Here is an 18,146-nt window from a genome sequence, read left to right on the forward strand (position 1 = left end):
GGAGGCAGCCTGCCCTCTCGTTTTCTTTGTTTTCTTCCTGCCAGGTACCAGGCATTTCTCTAGGAAGTTAGATGTGGTTTGTGAGAGGTTGCGGTACTGCAAGACAGCCCTGCCGGGAACACACCTAAAGCATCGGCCTACCTTTTCCCATTCCGCGATGGAAACCAGTTAAGGGGTGCCAGTGTTACTGGGGTGAGAGTGGGGGCGAGAGAAGTCTTCTCTAAGACCCCGCTCTGGTGGATCCTTCTGTTTTTGCTGCTCCAAACGACTAGACTTTGGAGATGTATCTGGAAGTCGTGAGGGATGGCAGGGAAAAGGACGGGATGCTGCTGGGCGGGCCCCAAATCTCTCCCAAGACGACGAGGCAACAACAGGACACTCGAATTCCAGAGGGAAAGGGGAACATCACATCGTTTATTTCCAAAGAAAATAGGGAAACGTATCTCCATGTACATGAAGATCTTTGGAGGCAAAAGGAATCACAGGTTTAATTCATTTTTACATATTTACAGCAGATTGAACCACAGGTTTCAACTATATTTTCATTCAACAATCACTTTCAGTGAAATACATAACAACTTTTTTCCTTTCAAGTTAGTTCATAATTTAAGGAGCTAAGGGGACAGATGATAAATCACTAGCAGTGTGGGTAGAGAGGGTACCAAATAGTCTAAGGTTTCAGCCAGGCTTTCTTGCGTGAGTAAATTATGATCACAAAACATTTGCCTGTCTGTATAATTCACATTCATTGCAATCATTACATTTTCCCATAAATTAGCAATATAAACAAACATGTGGGGACCTCCAGTAAACAAATAAAAATCAATATAAGAGACAACATTTTGTAGCAACTATAATAACAGCATGGGTTACAGCTTGGGGAAACTTCTTTACAAATCATTTAGTCAGCACACACGGGGGTAGGGAGGCTGGAATCCTCCTTTATGTAAAACACCTTTAAAACCACATCAAAATGTCTGGGGCAAGCTGGACTGGGTGAAAGTCTCTCTCTCTCTTTCCTGGGCGCAATGTAAAATGGAGGACTGCACTTGGGGATGGGGGAGCGGGACGTTTGCATGCACTTTGGGGTCGAGGACCTTCTGAACTCCAATTGCCAAGATGCTTTAGAAAACAGGAAATTATAAAAATGTCTCTCTCCCTCAAGCCCCTCTTCTTTCTATTAACGGCAGAAAGGGCTTGCTGATAGCTGCTAGTGGGAAGAAACACACAATGGGTCTATTTTTAGCTGAGATTGTCTTTGAAGGAGCAGGAAATATGAACAATTGCACTGCTGCAGCTTTAGGTTCCAAGGATCGGGAGCACGAATAGTGGGAGCGTGAGGGGTCCCCAGTGACCTGACTTGGACTGAGTGCAGAGCAGCAGAGAGAAGCAGGCCCGCAGTGGGGCTTAGGGTGTCTCCGCTGTGGCTTCACTGTCTCTGCATTCTTCCCCTCCTGTCCCAGAGCCTGGGCAAAGAGCCCCCTCAACATCTGCACACCTCCACAGGCTCTGGGCCTGATGTCTCTGCAATGCTTTTGTTTTCCCCTTGGCAGGACTTAGCCCTAAGTTACCAGTTAGTGTAGTCTGCATGTATTTTTTTTTTTTTAAGAAGTTAGATTTTATCTCTTTAGAAACGGTTTGAAACTAACGGGGCAGAGAGAGTTTGACAGAGAGGAGAACAAATCGCTGACAAAGAGCCTTTTCCGTTTCATCAGCGTTGTTAGGACGACAAGGAGGAATGTCTCAGATAATAACTCCCACTTCAAAGATTTCTCAGCTGAATAGAAAGCGGACCATCCTTTTTATTCAACCACAAGGACTGGCACTAAAGAAGACTCCACTGTTTGATTTTTTTTTTCCACCGTGTTTATTTTTCCCCTATTCACAGGGGTACTTGGATAAAATAAACAACAAGACAATTAAGGGAACACGGACTTCTAACTCTCCTTCCATCTTCCCTATCCCCTTGGCCTTGGGCTCTTGAGTCTGTAACCAGGCCAGCCAGGCCTCTGGGGGTCCCTACACCCCACCCTGGGGAGAAACAAGTTTGGGGGTGTGTGAGAAACTTCTGGGACAGAGGGGCCGAATGAGCTGTGCTGTGGGCCAGAGTGAAATGTCCCAAAGGCACAATCGGAACTCCCCAGACTCATCCAGGGCGGTTCCTGCTCCTTCCCCCAAGTCCCATTCAAATTCAGGCCTCCAACCTGCTCCCGAGGCGGAGAGCTGCTCGACACAAAACCGAGCTGGGGATGCTCATTTGTTAAGCTTCCGAGCTTGCCCGAAAGTTATTTACTCCTGACCCTGGAGCCTCTTCAGGGCGCAGTCAAGTTGCGCGGAGTCCGGCTCCTCCCTTTCCTGAAAGCGTCCCTGGTGTCAAGCGCCCCTCCCCCGCCCCAGAGTGCAAGGTGAACCCCTAAACGCTGGCGAGGCAGGTCCTAAGGAGGAAGTATATACTGGAGACAGTGACAGTATTAAATGGCGTGAAAGCAAAGGTCAGCGCAAATGTATCTTAATAGAGTGTCTGCAGTGAAGTGTGCCGCCTTTGAAGCGGCCGCTCCCCGCGCGTATTTCCATGGCGAGCCTAACGCGGCATGCTGGTGCACCGTCAAACTCACACTTTCAACCCCAAAACCCGACTCTTTGAACAACCCGAGTTTGATTAGACCTTTCTCCTTTTCTTTCCCCTCTTACAAACCATTTCCTCGCCTTTAGAAACTCGCCATCAAACCCAAATGCGCCCTCTGATCACCGCAGAAAGCAGAAACAAAGGGGGCTGAGCGGCGATTCAAGCGGCCCTTTTCTTCCCTCACATTATTATCCATTTTTATTATGATCGGGAACAAGTGCCCATTCGCGTGGGTTTTGTTTACCGGAAATTAAATGAAAATGATTTAGTCCGCGTCAAACAAAAATATATACTTGTATACACAAGAAAAAAGGCCTGTTAGACGTAAATATTATGTCCTTAATGAAAAGCCTGGACGGGCTCCAGGCTCGGCCTTTCAGGATTTCAGTGCGACTTGCCCATTGCCATAGAAATCCTAACTTACCATGAAGATGCACCGTGGCGAAGAAACATTGCTTTGTGCGCGGCCCCTTTGATGTCGCAGGCGCGAGATGCGGGCGCTCAGCTGCGCCGGGCGAGATTACCTTGCGAGCAACGCGGTGGACATCTGTAACAAGCAAATGAAAAATTAAAGGCGATTAGTGATCGACTACGCATTTTTAATTTTATTTCATTATTTTGCATGGGGGTGGAAGGAAAAATGGGGCCTAGAAAAGCAAGAGAAAGAAAGGAGTCCTCTTTGGAGACTGGGACATTTTTTTTACCATCTTCAGAAGAAGCAAGTCCCCCAGATGTCCCCTGCACCTTGGCGGCGGGGCGGGAGTTGCTGGATGAGAGAACCGTTTGCAGCCGACCTCCAGCCCTCGGCCAGACGGCCTCTGGGCCCTATTGTGGTGGGGGCAGGGCGGGAAGAGGACTGCAGAGCCCCTTCCACAAGGGCGACTTCACTAGAGATGTATTTGGAAGATTCGAGTTTTTATTAGGGGTCATGGAAACAGTCCCTCTCCAGTTAGGACGTTATTTATCTGATGGAAGTGTATGGCGATGGGGCAGGAGTGACAGTCTTCCAACGGTGTCTGCAGAGGCAGAAACAGAAGAAAAGCCAGCAGAGTGGCAGAATCTGGGCTGGTTTGCTGTGTCCAGCTTTTTAACTGAGCTCTTTGGGGGCTCCCCATAGGTAGGAGTATCACACCTCTACTTATCTCCAAATTCTTAAGGGACTGAGACGGGTCTACCAAAACTTTTCCCTGTCTTTTTTATCTGCCCCTCCCCCCAAATCTTAGCAAGACTTTTGGGGCAGCGCCATCCTCCCTTCAGAGGGTAACTGACTGGGAACCAGGCCCTCATCTTTCCTCCCCCTTGGCACAATTGCAGGCTTTCCTTTTCCCTGCCCCCAACATCCGGTTCTTTTTCAGCGATTTGGTACCCAGCACATCAAATACACGCTCAATCTAGACCCATTGGGTGTTTGCCTTCAAAATATTTATTCTCGAAGTTTGTCTCTTGTCCCACGCAACCCCCCCCCCCCCCGTTTTTAAACAAAACCAACATTGTGTGATTTTTGACAAAGACCATCAGAGAATTGCTGCGATGCACCCGGACACTGTCGCCCAGGCGGGACCCCTCTGCTGCGGAGGCCTAGACTCAATGACGTCACTGGTCCACTCTGCATCCCAACCGCCCAGCACCCACAAGACTCCACAGCCAGCTCCTGGACCAGGGTGGGGCGTGGGGGGAGCGTGACTGGTCTGTGGAGTCCTCAGAGCATTGGCTCCCAAAGCCCCTTTAGCACACTCTCTGTTGTGTCCCGTGTTGGGCCTTCTCTCCTAGCCCCGGTGAATAACGTAGGCCGCGGCCGCAGCCCAGGCCGCAGACTGTGCCCGGGCCAGCCTACGGAGGAGGCGCACACGATCCGCAGGGCAGGTGCCTAACCGCCCCTCCCACACCCCCACCCCCACTTCCCTCTCGTGTCCTTACAGAAGTGGCTGGAAATCTTTCGATCTGGGACTGGAACAGCTGGGGGAGGGGGAGTGTAGGGAGGCAAAAGAAGAAAGCAGGAGAGGAGGTAAGGGCTCGTGAGTTTCCTCTGCCACCTTCCCCAGCAGGAATTCCGCGGCGGCTCCGACTGGGAGCTGGGAAGGGAGTAGGGGTCGCTGCGCAGAGCCCCAGGCCTCGGGGAAAACATTTCCCACTCCGTGAACACACAGGGCTTCGTGGTCTTACTTTTGCCACCTGCAGTTGCCAAGATGGCGCAGAAACTCCCCTAAGATGTGTGTGTTTGCTTTTTTTCACCTTCTGCCTCTTTCTCCATTTACCCTACCCCAACCCCGGCTTCACGCTACCCGGTCGAGGGCATCTGGGTGGGTGGGCAGGGTGCTGGATGTGACTGCACAATCCCTGTGGGTACCTTTTGGATACTTGGAGACAATGGACATTAAACTGGCATATTCGGTGAGCTCTGCCCCCGATCAGTGGTGACCTCCCTCCCTTCCCGCTCCCCTCGCTTCCTCCCTCACTGTCTCTTCCAGCCTCGGGAGCCGGGCCTAGACCTGCCCGTCAGCGGAGCGGAAGCAGCACCGGCAGCAGCAGCCTTCGCACAGGCGGCGGCGGCGGCGCGGGGGCAGCCGCCGCGGGGCCCGCGCCCGGACCCACGTACCATTCGCTCAGGTCGGCGCCCCGCGCCGCCGCCGCCGTCGCCGAGGAGGCCGCCGCGGGCTCGCGGCCGAAGTCCGACGAGGGCGACACGAGGGCAGACGGCGCGGCCGAGTCGTAGCCGGAGCCGGGCGGCGGCGGCGAGCGCCCGTGCACCTTCATGTGCTTGCGCAGCGAGCTGGGGTGCGTGTAGCACTTGTCGCAGCCGCGCACTTTGCACGCGTAGGGCTTGTCGCTCGTGTGCACGTGCGAGTGCTTCTTGCGGTCGCTGCTGTTGGCGAAGCGCCGCTCGCAGCCGTCGAACTCGCACCTGAAGGGCTTCTCCCCTGGCGGAGGCAACGCAGAGACGTTAGTGCGCGCGCTGACCTCGCTACCCTTTCCCAGTTTCTCTTCCATTTTGGGGAAGAGGGCCACACACAAAAATTCAGAAACCTGCTTCCCCGGCGCAGCAGGCCCGGCACCCCCTCCCCCCACTCCGAGCGCCCCCCCAGCTCTCCCCTGCAAGCCTGCGGCCCGCCCCCTCTCCCGCCTGGGCCTGGGGGGAGGGGAGGGAGGAGGAGCGACAAAGACTCCGTCTTAGTCCAGTTGCCTTCTTGGGAATATCCAGAGCCACTCCGGTTGTTTTCCTCCAAATTTTCTCCACTCGGAGCCAGAAGCACCTTTGCCCGGAGAATAGAGTTGACTGTGGAGCTCGCATCTGCTCAATTTAAAGTTGCTGTTCCAGCCAAACGTCTCTGCTCGCCCCCCCCCCCCCCCCCCCCGCTCCCCGCCTAGCGGCCCACCCCGCACACATCCAGTTCTGGCCCACATCGTTTCCTAAAGTAGGTTTTGTGCAAACGCCAAGGCGATGGGGTACTTTCAGGATGCGCAGCCGATGCACACGGCGCGTGCCCAACGTGTACTCGAGCTGCCGGGAAAGGTATTCTGAGAAATGATTCACTTCAGTCGCGATTTTTACGGGAAATGGAGCCCCCTCCCCTTCCCCTTTACCCCCCGAGGGCAAACATTTAGCAGCATTCTTCAAATCTTGCCTAAACTGTCCGGGATCCCTCCAGATACGCGCGCAGGCAATAATATTTTATCACGCTGCTCCAGCGGCCTCCTGGAGACTGTGCCTCGGGCAGCCGTCTCTCCCAGTCCAAACTGACTGCGAGAGGTCGAGCGGCCTCCAGAGACCACCCACGGCCCACGGTACGGCCTCCCGGGCCCGAGCAGGGAAACCAGCGAGGCAGGTTCTGCCCGGGCCAAGCGAGCTCTGTGGCCTCTCCAGTGATCGCACCCTTGTCGCGGCGGCTTCAGCAGGAGCGCAGCTGCTGCGGTCCGGCCGGGCCTGGCTAGTTGGACTGGAGGGCAGGCGGGCAGCCGGCGTAGACCCGGGAGGGCTCGGCTCGCGGTGCGATGCCCAGTGGAGCCGCGCGAAGGCGCGAGCGCGCGTTAGGGTGGGAATACTGGCCGCGGACCGAGACTCAGCCTGGGAGCTCACAGCCCGCTGGACCCGCTAGCGTCTGGGGGAGGAAGGGACCGCAAGAATCCGGAAGCCCAGTTTTCTGCAGGAGCTGCAGATGCTGCGGGAAGGAGAGGAAGAAATGTCCGGGCGCTTTAAACAAACGGAGGCTGTCGGGCGCCCTGGGTTGAGGGAGAGGCTACCGAGCGTCTGGCTAAGGAGGAAGGGATCACGGCTGGAGGACTGTTTGCCTTTGTGGTCCTTCTCCCGCCGCTTCCAGGAGAGATGAGTTCTTTGGGGCAGGTTTGAATAAACAAAGCCCCTGTTCCCGAGTCCCGTGGAGGCTTCGGCTGACCCAGAGGTTTGCGCACAACCCTCGCCTCCGCCCGGCAGCGGGTTAGAAGCCCAAGGCTCCCTCACCGCCCGGCCGCTGTGAGTTCCCACTGCAGCAGTATTGTTAGTTCAGTGGAGACAGTGGGCGCTGCTGGCATCTGCCGTTTCTCGGCACAGTTGTATAATTTTATTTAAAAAAAAAAAATAGGAGAACGATGCAGAATAAACCAGTGTCCCGATATGCCTCTCCTTTTCTCCCTTCTGCTCCCTGTCAGCATTTGCAAAACTACAACTTTTCTTCCTCCCTTCCTTCCGTCTTTTCTTTCTAAAATCACTTTCAAAAACCATGTAATTCAGGGCCTGCAAAAGAAAGCAAGACTTGCCAAGACAACAGAGGAGAAATAGAATTTGAGGTCGATTGCAACCCCCAATATTGCTTCCCTCCCCAATCCATCTTGTGAGCGCCCTGTTGAACATTCACGTAAAACAGAAATAATGATTTCGTCCCAGACGAGGTACTGAGGCGAAAAAAGCAGGGCACTGAAGGTGATACGGGCAGGCTGGTAGTTCGCAGGCCCAGGGGAGGCCGCGCCCCGGCGCCCGCCCGGCCTCTCCGCAGCAGCAGGAGGAGCCCCGGGCTCCTCGCCTAACTGCACACCCCACCCCAGCCCACCCCGCCCCTACACCCAACACGCAGCCTCCCGCCCTCTCCCTCCCATCAGATCTGGGCGCCGCGCCCTGGGTGGGTGGGTGGATGGATGTGGGGAAGCAGGGTTGGGCCGGGGTCCTGCAGCCCGCCCCGAGCAGCCTGGGCCTGAGGCTGAGTCCTGAAAGGCCGGCAGTCTCCTCCCAGAGGCTCAGCCGCCGAAAGAGGCCTCCTTCCCCGGCCCGGCGCCAGGCCCGCCCGACAAAGTTAGGCAGCGGCGGGGCGGTTCGGCTCGCGCCATTTTCTCGCACTTGTGGCTGGGCCGGGATCTCCGAGCATCGGCCCCGGCGCGGCCTCTTCTCCTCTGCCTTGGATCCCAGCCCTGCCTCCCTCTACCGTCAGCCTGGGAAAGTGGGGCGAGCCACCGGCCCAGGGGTCCGGGGAAGGGCGCCGGGCAGCCGGCCCGCGTCTCCCTCGCGGCAGCACTATTGTTCCGGGATCGCTGTGACCACCGCGAAGAGAAAGCTTTCGGAGTGGGCTCGGAGCCGCTGCCTCTGAAGCCGGGCCCGGCATTCGGATCCGAGAAAATCTCAGCTCCCAAGAAAGCGGCTCCTGATTGCCGCTCCCGCGACTCAAGGAAATGAAACGCCATTAATATTTGAAAAGGCAATTATTTTCCTGTTGAATCGAGAACTGTCTTCATGAATAATTTGTAGTGAGGTCTATTGCCATTTCAGAAACATTTTGTTGTTGTTGTTGTTTTTCTCCTCTTTTCATTACTTAGGAGGAGGGTTTGAGGGAAACGCCAGGGCAGAAGCGCTGTAATTTTTTTTTTTTTAATTCCGTGCTAATGAATCAGGACTGCCAGTAGAAAGGGAAAGGATGTACTTAGAATTCTGTTGTGAACAGCCGCAACCTGAGCCAGCTCGGGCGCACTGGACTTGCTTCTCTGCTGTAGGTCGATTGCACTGAGAATTTAACCATTTTCTGCTTCACGGACTTCAAACAGTAGGCCGGCAAAGAGCAGTAAAAGTTTGTTTGTTTAAAACCCCCTGTCATTAAAAATGAGTTCCTTCTCTGGCTCAGGACTCGAGTCTACCTTCGCGGTGCGGGTCGCCAGCTCGATGAATAGCGAGCCGAGGGCGGCGATCTGGGTCTCACTTCTCTCCTTCTTCCCCTGGATCAAAATCGGAGGGGGCGGGGAACAAACTCTTGCAAGAGATTGTGGCGGGGGGGTGGATCCTGGAAGCAGCTCGGATAAACCGTATGTTTCCGGAAATAAAGTAGGAGACTAACTGAACTTTTCTTGCCTCCGAGTGTGCCAAGACTGCAGGGTTTGGGGGGAGAGAGTGGGATTTTAGCAAGCTTCTTTTCCTGGGCAGTGCCAGCCTAGGGGAATTCTTTGATAATTGCTGATGTTTCCACCAAGAATAGAGGTAAGGCAGAATGCCAGGGAGTAGAAAGGGGCACTAAGCTGAAACTTATTTCATCCTTTCTGTCTCTTCCATATGTCCCCTTCTCCTGCCCCCAAAATGGAGGAGGAGAGATGTTGACTTCATAAACTTTGAGGAAGCAGGGCAAGAAAACCCTAGCTAAGGAGAGCGAAAACCCTGACTGCTAAACTAATTAATATAACTTCACAGGCTGTTCTGGGAAGTGTGAAAACTTTCTCCTTGCAATTGCATTCATTAGAGATGCTTCCGGCCAGAGGAGTTCAACTTTCCAGGCTCTTGGGCCCGCTCCTTTCCTTTCTGTTAACTAGAACTAACAGATGCTGTTGACACATGTCCCCATTTCACTTAACAGCTCAGTAAATGACATTTAAGGCAGATGAGTCTCCTTGGGTCTCTGCTAAAGCAAAAGAGTCTGTGAAACATCCGGAGTATGGGTGGCCACGGCTTCAGAATAGAGGTGAAGTTAGCCAACGAGACTCCCAAGTCCTAAAGAAGGCACCAACGGGCTGGAGAGCTCTCCGTCCAGGTGGCGGTCAGGTTGCCAGGCCGACCCCTGCAAGACTACTCCCCACACAATTCCAAGGGGACCAGGAAAACAGACTGTTGCTGTGTCTTCACAACTCTGATGAACGGTGCCCTTTAGAATACCTTAATAGCAAACTCGATAAGCAGGGACCACACATTTGCACACACAGAAACCCAAGCACCCTCCCCACCCCCTCCAGCAGAAATCTCACACTATCCTTCCCACACACAGCCTCAGGAAACTTCTGCGACTCTAATAGAAGGGCATAATTAATATTTTATGAACTTGGCTCATGGAAGCACCAAAATATTCCTCCTCCCCCCAGGTGGAACTTGAGGAAATCCAGCTGGAAGGCCCCAAGGAGGCCCCCCTTTCCCCCAGAGGGTCCGCACGAAACAGACAGTGCCGAATACTGACCTGTGTGAGTTCTTTTGTGTATTTTGAGATTTTCTGATCTAGCAAAGACTTTCCCACACCCCGGGAAGGGACAGGGGAAGGGCTTCTCGCCCGTGTGCACGCGGATGTGATTTACAAGTTTGTACTTGGCTTTGAAGGGCTTGCCCTGGCGCGGACACTCCTCCCAGAAGCAGACGTGGTTGGCCTGCTCCGGGCCGCCGACGTGCTCCACGGTGACGTGCGTGACCAGCTCGTGCATCGTGCTGAAAGTTTTGGAGCAGAGGCGCGGGGGCACCGGGCCGTCGGCCGCCAGCCACTTGCAGATCAGCTCCTGTTTGATGGGCTGGCGCATGTAGCGGAAGAAGGCGCCGGGGCCGTGGGGCGCGGCGAGGTTCACGGTCAGGTTCATGCCCCCATAGCCGTGCAGGGCGGCGGCGGCTGCCAGGGCGTCGCTGCGGGCCACAGGTCCCGGCGGGAAAGGTTCAGGTCGCGCGTACATGTCTCCGGGGAGCCCCAGACGCAGGAGTCCATTCAGAGTGCCGCCAGGGGAGGCCTGGGGAGGCTGCTCGTGAAGGCCCGGGAACACCGAGGGGCTGGAGGCGGCAGCGAGCTGGGGGCCATGGTGTCCGGAGCTGCTACCTGTTGTTGAGACAAACAGTGCGAATGAGAAGGTGTGGCGGGGGCTGAGCGTTCTGCCGGGCCCCAGGGGGCAGGCCCAGCCCAGCCACACCGCGGCCTCTGCGGTCAGCGCCGGGACCGGGAGTCAGACGGCGGCGGTTGCGACCCGGGTGGACACCGCGGGGCAAGCGCCGCCGTCGCGGCCAGACTGGGCGGCTGTTTCGTAGAGCCCCCTGCCGCTTGGTGAGCAGGGGAGTGATTGTGCCGGCGGGGTAGATGGAAGGGGTTGTGGGGTGCGCAAAGCTGAGTCTGTGGGTTGCTGGGGGGGGGGGGGCCGGGCTCTGCTCCAAAGGGGTCCGACCGGCCGCTCCGAGTGCGCTTTGGCGGCCAGCTCCCCGGGGTGGGGGGGCGGGGGAAAGTGGCGATGTTGTAGGCGGCGGTGGTGCCCGAGCGCCCCGGCCATATATACGAATTTCAGCGCCCAGATCGGCTGAGAGAAGGAGGCTTGCTGCATCCCGGCCGGGGCTCCCTGGAGCTCCTTGGGTCGGGGCACTCAGGCCACCGTCACCTAAAAGCGCGGAGGGGAGAGAACGATCACAAACAACTTCTGCAAAGTTCTCCCCCCCCGCCCCCCGAGTTTGGGGTTGTGACTTTTTTTTCTTCCTCTCTCGCTCTCGGTCTTTAATGTCTACTTGAAATCCCTTGCACTACAGAGGCAGCAGCGGGGCGCGTGAGGAAGTGAATAGAGATTCGGGGCCGCGGCCCGGGCCCGCCGAGAGGAACAATCGCCTAGGTCGCCCATTGGCCCGCGGCCCGGCCCGACGTCAGCGATGACAGGTCTCTCCGCGCGGGGGACACACACGGACACACACGCACAGAGTCACAGCTGCTCGGCTCCCCGCCCCGCCCCCGTCTCGCGCAGCTACTGCTCATGCGCTTTGACCCGGGCACGGATTCCTTTCTCTACTCGGGAGCCCCCTCCGCTCCGCTCCCGAAAGCTAGGCAGATCGGCTCGGCCTCCGCGCTCTCGGAAGCGAGCGAGGCTGGGCTTTGCCTCCAGTCACCGCGACTTCGGGGAGGGGCCGTTGCGAAGTGCGTCATGTCCTCCGGGCGGCCCGGAGCCCCCAGCCCTGCCGCCGCGGGCGCGCGGGCACGGCTGCCTGCTTCGGCAGCTGGTCCCAGGTGTCGGGAGGAGGCGAGGGCCGGGGATCCCGGGAGGAAAGGCGGCTGCAGATTAGGAGGCCGAGAGCAGGGGAGCTCCCGGGCTAGCAGCCCTTGCCCCTAATTATGTTTTCTCGCTTTCTCCGAATTTGCTTGGTCGCTCAGCTTTCTCGCTCTCGCTCTTTCTCCAGCTCTCGCTCTCAATTCCACGAGCCCTCTGAACACACTTCGCCTTCCTACTTAGAGCCTTTCTTCTCCGCTCCTCCTCTCTTTTCCCTCCACTCCATATTTTTCCCGTTTAGCCTTGTCGGCCCCTCTTCCCGGGTGCCTGGAACGCTCAGAGACGGGCGGACTCTAGAATCCGGCCCGGAACCGAGCCCCAGGAATGGTCCAGAGACGGTGATGACCTAGGAGAGGCTGGTTTTTAATCCACGCCGCCCCCCGGAAAGGGCCCAAGGACCCTTCCTCCCGGCCGCAAATCACTGCGAGCCGCGGGTCACAGAGACAAAGGCGAGGGGGGCGCGGCGAGGAGGGCGGGTCCTCGACCCCAGATCTCTTCCCTCGGTCCGTCTGCGGTCCTGCCCCTGAGAAAGGAGACGCCGGGAATCGCTTCCACCCTGAGTGCCCTCAGGCACTTGTTGCCTGCGGCCGGAGTCTGTCCTCGGCTAGCTTGCCTAGAGCCGAGGCCATGTTGTCCGGCCGGGCTGTGAGAGCCACGGCCAGCCGCGGCCTCCTCTCCCGGACGCCCTCCCGGGTTCCGCTGTCTTGGGGTGGAGGGTCGGCCGGTGGAAGAAGCCTTCAGTCCTGGCCCAGCCGAGTGTGGCCTCAACGGGGCGGGGTGGGGGGGAGCGGTTCTTTGTTTGAGCCGACCGGCTGGGGCCGGCTGCAGCACCCGGCGTTTTAAAGGGCTGCTTGTCTTCAAGCCTGCCTTGCAGTCAGTAGCCGAAAATGCCAACCTAAGTTATCTCCGGCCTCCCCAGAGGCCACAGAAAGCGCCCTCAAAGCAGTGAAAGACTTAAGAGAAGTTTTAAGGATTGGGTAAAAGACCCGGCTCCCCTAGCAGGGGGTGAGGCGTTTGGACAGGTTACAGGGAACCCTGATGGAGTTGACTGAGTTGCCTCAGCCACCCCCAGCACCAGGGACTATTCTTAAACATTTCCTGGTCAGTCAATAAGGATTTCTTTTAATTTTTTTAAAATAATTAACTTATGTATAATGGTTGGCAGAGTCTTTGAGACTTTCTTCGTTTAATGCATTGTTCCTTGCTCAGGGCCGCAATTTAGTGAGGGATTAACTTCCACAACCATTTCCCTCGGCTTTGACAAGTCCAGGTCTTTCTGCTCCTCCGGCCGGAAGAGCTTAAGCAAACTACCAATAGATGCTGCGTTAGCATTAAAAAAAGAAGAAGATGAAGGAGAGCGTTTGACAGCCGGACCCCTTCTGCTCTGAAACCAAGGGCTTCCACCCAGTGGTGCTGAGACTGGACTTCAAGGATTCGTCTCCTTTCCTGGGCTTTTTCACCCTCTTGCAAACTCTCCCTTGCTGGATTTTATCCCCTCTGCCCACAGGTGCCTCCTTTCCATCTGCCCGCCCCCCATTTTCCCTTCCACAAAGCGCTGGTTTCAAGGCGTCCCATGGAGAAGGTGTCTTTTTGAATGGTACAGTGGTCTAGGCGAACCCATGAACCCATGATGGGTTCTGAAAACACATAGTCCAAAAACAAAACCAATGTCTTCCTTTATGGGACCTCTGGCCCAAAGGCTCTTTCTCCTAACCATTTATCAACATAGAACTTAGATCCTCCTGTAGCATTCAGGCCTAATTCAGTGTAGGGGCACTGCTGCACTAGTCCAGCAATTAAATTATTTTATTTAAATTAAAATATTTTCTTTCCCAATCAAAAGTAGGTGATCTACAACCTAACGTTCAGGTTGTTTGTCAAACTAACCATCTACTCTGGCTTCCATTAAAACTGATTTGCACAAAGAGGAACCACTCAGGATACATATGCGCTGTGACCCCATCTGTGTCAAAAGCTTTGAATAACAGCACAGAACAGGAGTATTCAAGTTGGTCTTTGGTTGTGGACTCTCTTGGAAACCTGGCAAACCTGGTGAACATTAATAATCCTGTGTTTGTTGTCCACACTCATAGCATATAACATTCCATTAGAAGGTGGTGAAAATAAAGATGCTTTTTTTTTTTTAACCATCTGAGTTTGTGGACACCCCCACCCCTGGAATTCGAAGCACCTCCACAGAAGCCAGGGATAAGAAGTAGAGGTTTTACACACAGAGACTGTTACTACACCACAGAGTGTTTCTTGATAATTTTACCCGTGAAAAGCTTTGAACATGTGTGTGACTTTTTGTGCCAACAGTGAAAAAGCAGATGCATCTGATTCAGCCAAATTCATGGACAGTAACCCGGCCCCATGGAGCTCCTGCCCAGATGCAGCCTTCTCCTGAAGCACTGAAAACATCTGGATGCATCCTGGGTAGATGCTTCTTGAGAAGTCAGGGGTCAGTTGACCTAAGGTCACTAAGGTTGCTTAATCTTTGCAAGTGCCTTGGAGCCACGTGGTTCACACTTTGGTTGGCTAAACACAGAATTGACCATGCATTCTCCCAGAGGGACATTTCCCCAGGGACAGATATAGAAAGGAGAAAAAACATTTTACTCACTATAATTTATAAAGAGGGACCTTTGGGTTGATAACATAAGGGTCTTCAAGGTGATTCTCTGAAATAAACCCCAAAGCAGCATCCAGCTTGTCACAGATGACAGGGCACCGAAATCAGGGAGGCATAATTTAGTTTTCAAGGCTCTTCCCCTGAGTCTTCAGAACCCAGGAAGCAAGGATTCCAGGTTCCACTGACTATTGATTGGGCAGGCTGAGTGGTGCTGTCCCTCAGTAATGCTCAGAATTTTTCTTTCAGAAAGTTATCTCTCCACACTTACCCCAAATACCAAATGCTTGACTGGAGCAGTCTACTTTCTAACCATGCTGGGGAGTATAGCATTGTTGAGTCCACATTTCTGCTTGATATACAGAAAGAAAAAAGATACATTCTGCAGCTCAGAGATCTTCAGCAGAGTTCCAGGAAGCACTGCTGGTTTTCATAGGAACCTGTTTGGAGCAAGTTCCACCACCAGGCTCCAGACATCCCTCCAGACCTCTGACTCATGCCCTAAGTGTGGTTTACTCCAGCCATGATAAAGCAACATCATAAACTAAAGTGATTTTCTAGTCCTGCTGGATAGAAACATATTTGGTGACCCTACCATCTGCCATAGCAACTCACATCACTGGCTTAAGTGAGCAAAGGTCTAATTTCTCTTCCTTCGGGAGAAAAAAAAATGAGAGAGACGTACAGTCAATAGCTGGGCTATTTTTTCTATTTTGATCTTTTCACCAATGCTAAGTGATGATTTCTTGCAGGTTATGCTGAGAGCCAGGATCCCAAAAACTGAGGGCCACTGCTCAGAGCCTGGCCAAGCACTAACCTTGTTGGCTGAATAGTCTGCATCTGGGTCTGCAAAGTCACTGGTTTAATCTTTTCTTCTCTCTTTCTAGCTATGGTTACACCCAAAGCAGGGGGGAAAATCCTTTCATAGGCTATTCGTAGATAGAATTCAAGATTCCTAGAGTGAGAAGCTGTCTCTAGTCTTAAGGGGGGGAAAAAAAAATACCTTAAGCCCCTGAAGCCTTCTATGGGTCCATGACGACATTATAAGAGGAGGTGAGATCTATCAGGATTTTGAAGATAAAGGAAGATACTCCTCCCCTCTGCTATGGAAGTTTGGGATTTAATTATCATTAGTGGAAGTACATATGAAAGAAAATATGCTTGGATAAAATTTAATTTTCAAACAAACCACCTTTTGACAAATGATTAGTAAACATGGTTAAAGGATCTTTCAGAACAGCACTAAGGAATTAAAACAACAGAATTTACATAATAACCACATTTCTCTAGAGAATTCTGCCATCAAATCCTCCCAAAATAATAGAAGAGAGTCATTTCGTAAGTTGTCCATTTAGCTTTTGTTGAGAAGGTTGCTTTTCCTATCAACAAGGCAGCTGTTGGTATTGGAGGCAACCATCAGCTGGTGGTGTAGTTGGAATGAGGCGGTCTAGATGCCTGAGAGGGGGAACTCTCAGCCCTAAATCATATGCTTATTCTAAATGGAATATTAAATTAAATTCTTCACAATGAAGGTATTCCTGACAGAGCGGCTGTCAGTCACTTCCCGTTCAGACACCACATTGTGGGAACATCGTGGCTGCCACATTGCAGAAGGCTGGTGTCCCTGGTAAAGATGATGCATATCATGTAAACCCCATCACCAAGATCAAAGTCTGCTCCTTTCATGGAAGCCAATACATGTCAAACCTCATTCCAATCAAATCGTCCGGAAATGAATTCAAGATGAATATGTCATAGAATAATGTGACAGTGGAACTGCAGAAGGTCAGGGGTTGTTGTTTCAATGAGAGAGTCGTCAAATATTAATTCTAGAACGTCCAGATGAGTAGACATTGAGGGGGATTAGCTGGTTGCTGGTGGGAAGTTGTGTTGTTGATTTGTATGCAAATGCATCAAACACTAAGGTTTTGTTTTAAGTTTCACTAGAATTCAAGAAACACCCCAAACTCACAACCAACATAACCAAAAATCAACAACAACAAAAAACATACAAAAGTAACTTACTTCTTACGTAAAAAATAACTTCAGCAGACCAATATTCAAACGAGGATACTAACTTACTTGACTCTTTCAGGGCGTTTCGGTAAAGCCGTATTCGTTTCCTCATCACCAAAGAAGTCTTGGATTTCATTTTCTGACTTTGAGCCTGTTTGGGAAGAAAAGACAGTCAGTAGTTAAATGATTTCCTAACATGTTTGTATGGCAAGACTGTATGGACTGAATGTATGAGTGAAAGTGCTGGTCTGAAGAGCTTTTCAGTGTTTCTTTGACTATTTTCAAATTTGCAAGTGAAAGAATTCTGCTGAGAACTATCCCTCTTTACAGCAAAACAATATATCCTGGGTGATGAAAAATATTTAAAAACATCATTTTCCAACTAGATTTTTATCTGTAACTTATTTGTGGGTTTCTTCGCAAGTAGAGTTACCCACCCTTTCCATCAGCCAATGTTCGAACATGTCTCATGCCAGAAATTGGAATTTTTTAAATCTGAGAAGCCCCCATCATTTTCTTTAAACTTATTAATTAATTAAGTTTAGCGAGAAGGAGGGCTGGGTGTCCTTTGGGAGGTGAGCAGGTTAAAAATTGAGTTGTAAGTGTTGGAACTGATAGGAGAGGGAGTTTTTTTGCAGGTGCTTAGCTCCTGTTATGCCCAAGGTGATGTGGAATCCCTAAACGTCATATGGCTTGCACCTCCTCACCCATTTGGAAGCCGTAGCTGTTGGTTTTTTAAAGTTAATGTAAAATTCATCAGATTGCGGGGAGATTTTTTCTATCATTTGGTCCTGGCTGTCCACATTTCTTAGTCGAGAAGCTCAGAAATAACCCACCCCACCCCCAAAATATTCGCATTCCTTATCAGATTCACTTTGTGGATACAACTACCCGGTCTTTGGCCATCTTAAAGACTTAAACCCGTCCTGGGGAACCCTGCATCTGTCAGGCAAGGCTGAAGGCAGTGGAACAGCCAAACAGGCGATTCACCCAGCCCCAACCCTCAATTTGGACTAGAAAGACAAACAGTCATTGAAAAGTTCTCAGGCCGGACAAACACAGCAAGCTCTTTGTCAATGAGGACGTCTGCCTGTCTTGACACTCCAGCCCACAGAACAAGCAGTTGTTTAACTTGTTGAACCACAGGCCAAATCCAAGTGGGGCTCTGCTATCTCAAAGGCTTTCCAGTTCTCTGTGCTCAAAGATCTCTTTCTCTAGCCTTCAATCCCCAGCCCGGGCTTGAACTGGCTTAGGTGTTTTCTCCCTTCCCTCTCCCGTCTTTTCTAGGTTCAAGTCTGAGGGGTGGGGGTAGGGGGTTAGACTCACCTTTTCCCAGAGTGTTTTATTTATTTTCAATTCTTTCTAACCAAAAGGCATCTGTCCCCAAAGGTAATAAGCTCCTTTCCGCACAGATCAGGAAAGAAAGGAAGCCCAACTTCACATTCCTACAGAAGGGCGGCATGCTGGGAGTCCTTGCTCTAAAATTTCCTCATGGCAGGATGTCTGGCACAGGAAAAGTCCTGGTTGGTTGGAACTAATAGAATTTACTTTTTTGCTTCAGAGGGAAATGGGTGTGAGTTTCCCTAGAGACCTCTGTCCACCCACAATGCTGCCTGAGCCCTCCCTTTAAGAGGCTTGGGTCAC

At 52.7% G+C, this 18,146-nt stretch overlaps 1 protein-coding gene across 1 annotated transcript; it reads right to left on the reverse strand.

Moving 5' to 3' along the window:
• Nucleotides 1–393: 393 nt before the first annotated feature.
• On the reverse strand, nucleotides 394–18,146 carry ZIC4 (Zic family member 4). The gene is given in 6 exon segments (XM_043874968.1): nucleotides 394–3,173; nucleotides 5,223–5,544; nucleotides 10,039–10,656; nucleotides 16,569–16,653; nucleotides 17,829–17,849; nucleotides 17,851–18,146. Coding segments are annotated over 6 exon segments (1,161 nt in total). The 5' UTR covers nucleotides 17,965–18,146; the 3' UTR covers nucleotides 394–3,172.

This window comes from Cervus elaphus, chromosome 19, assembly GCF_910594005.1.
Source record: "Cervus elaphus chromosome 19, mCerEla1.1, whole genome shotgun sequence".
NCBI classification, from domain to species: Eukaryota; Metazoa; Chordata; class Mammalia; order Artiodactyla; family Cervidae; genus Cervus; species Cervus elaphus.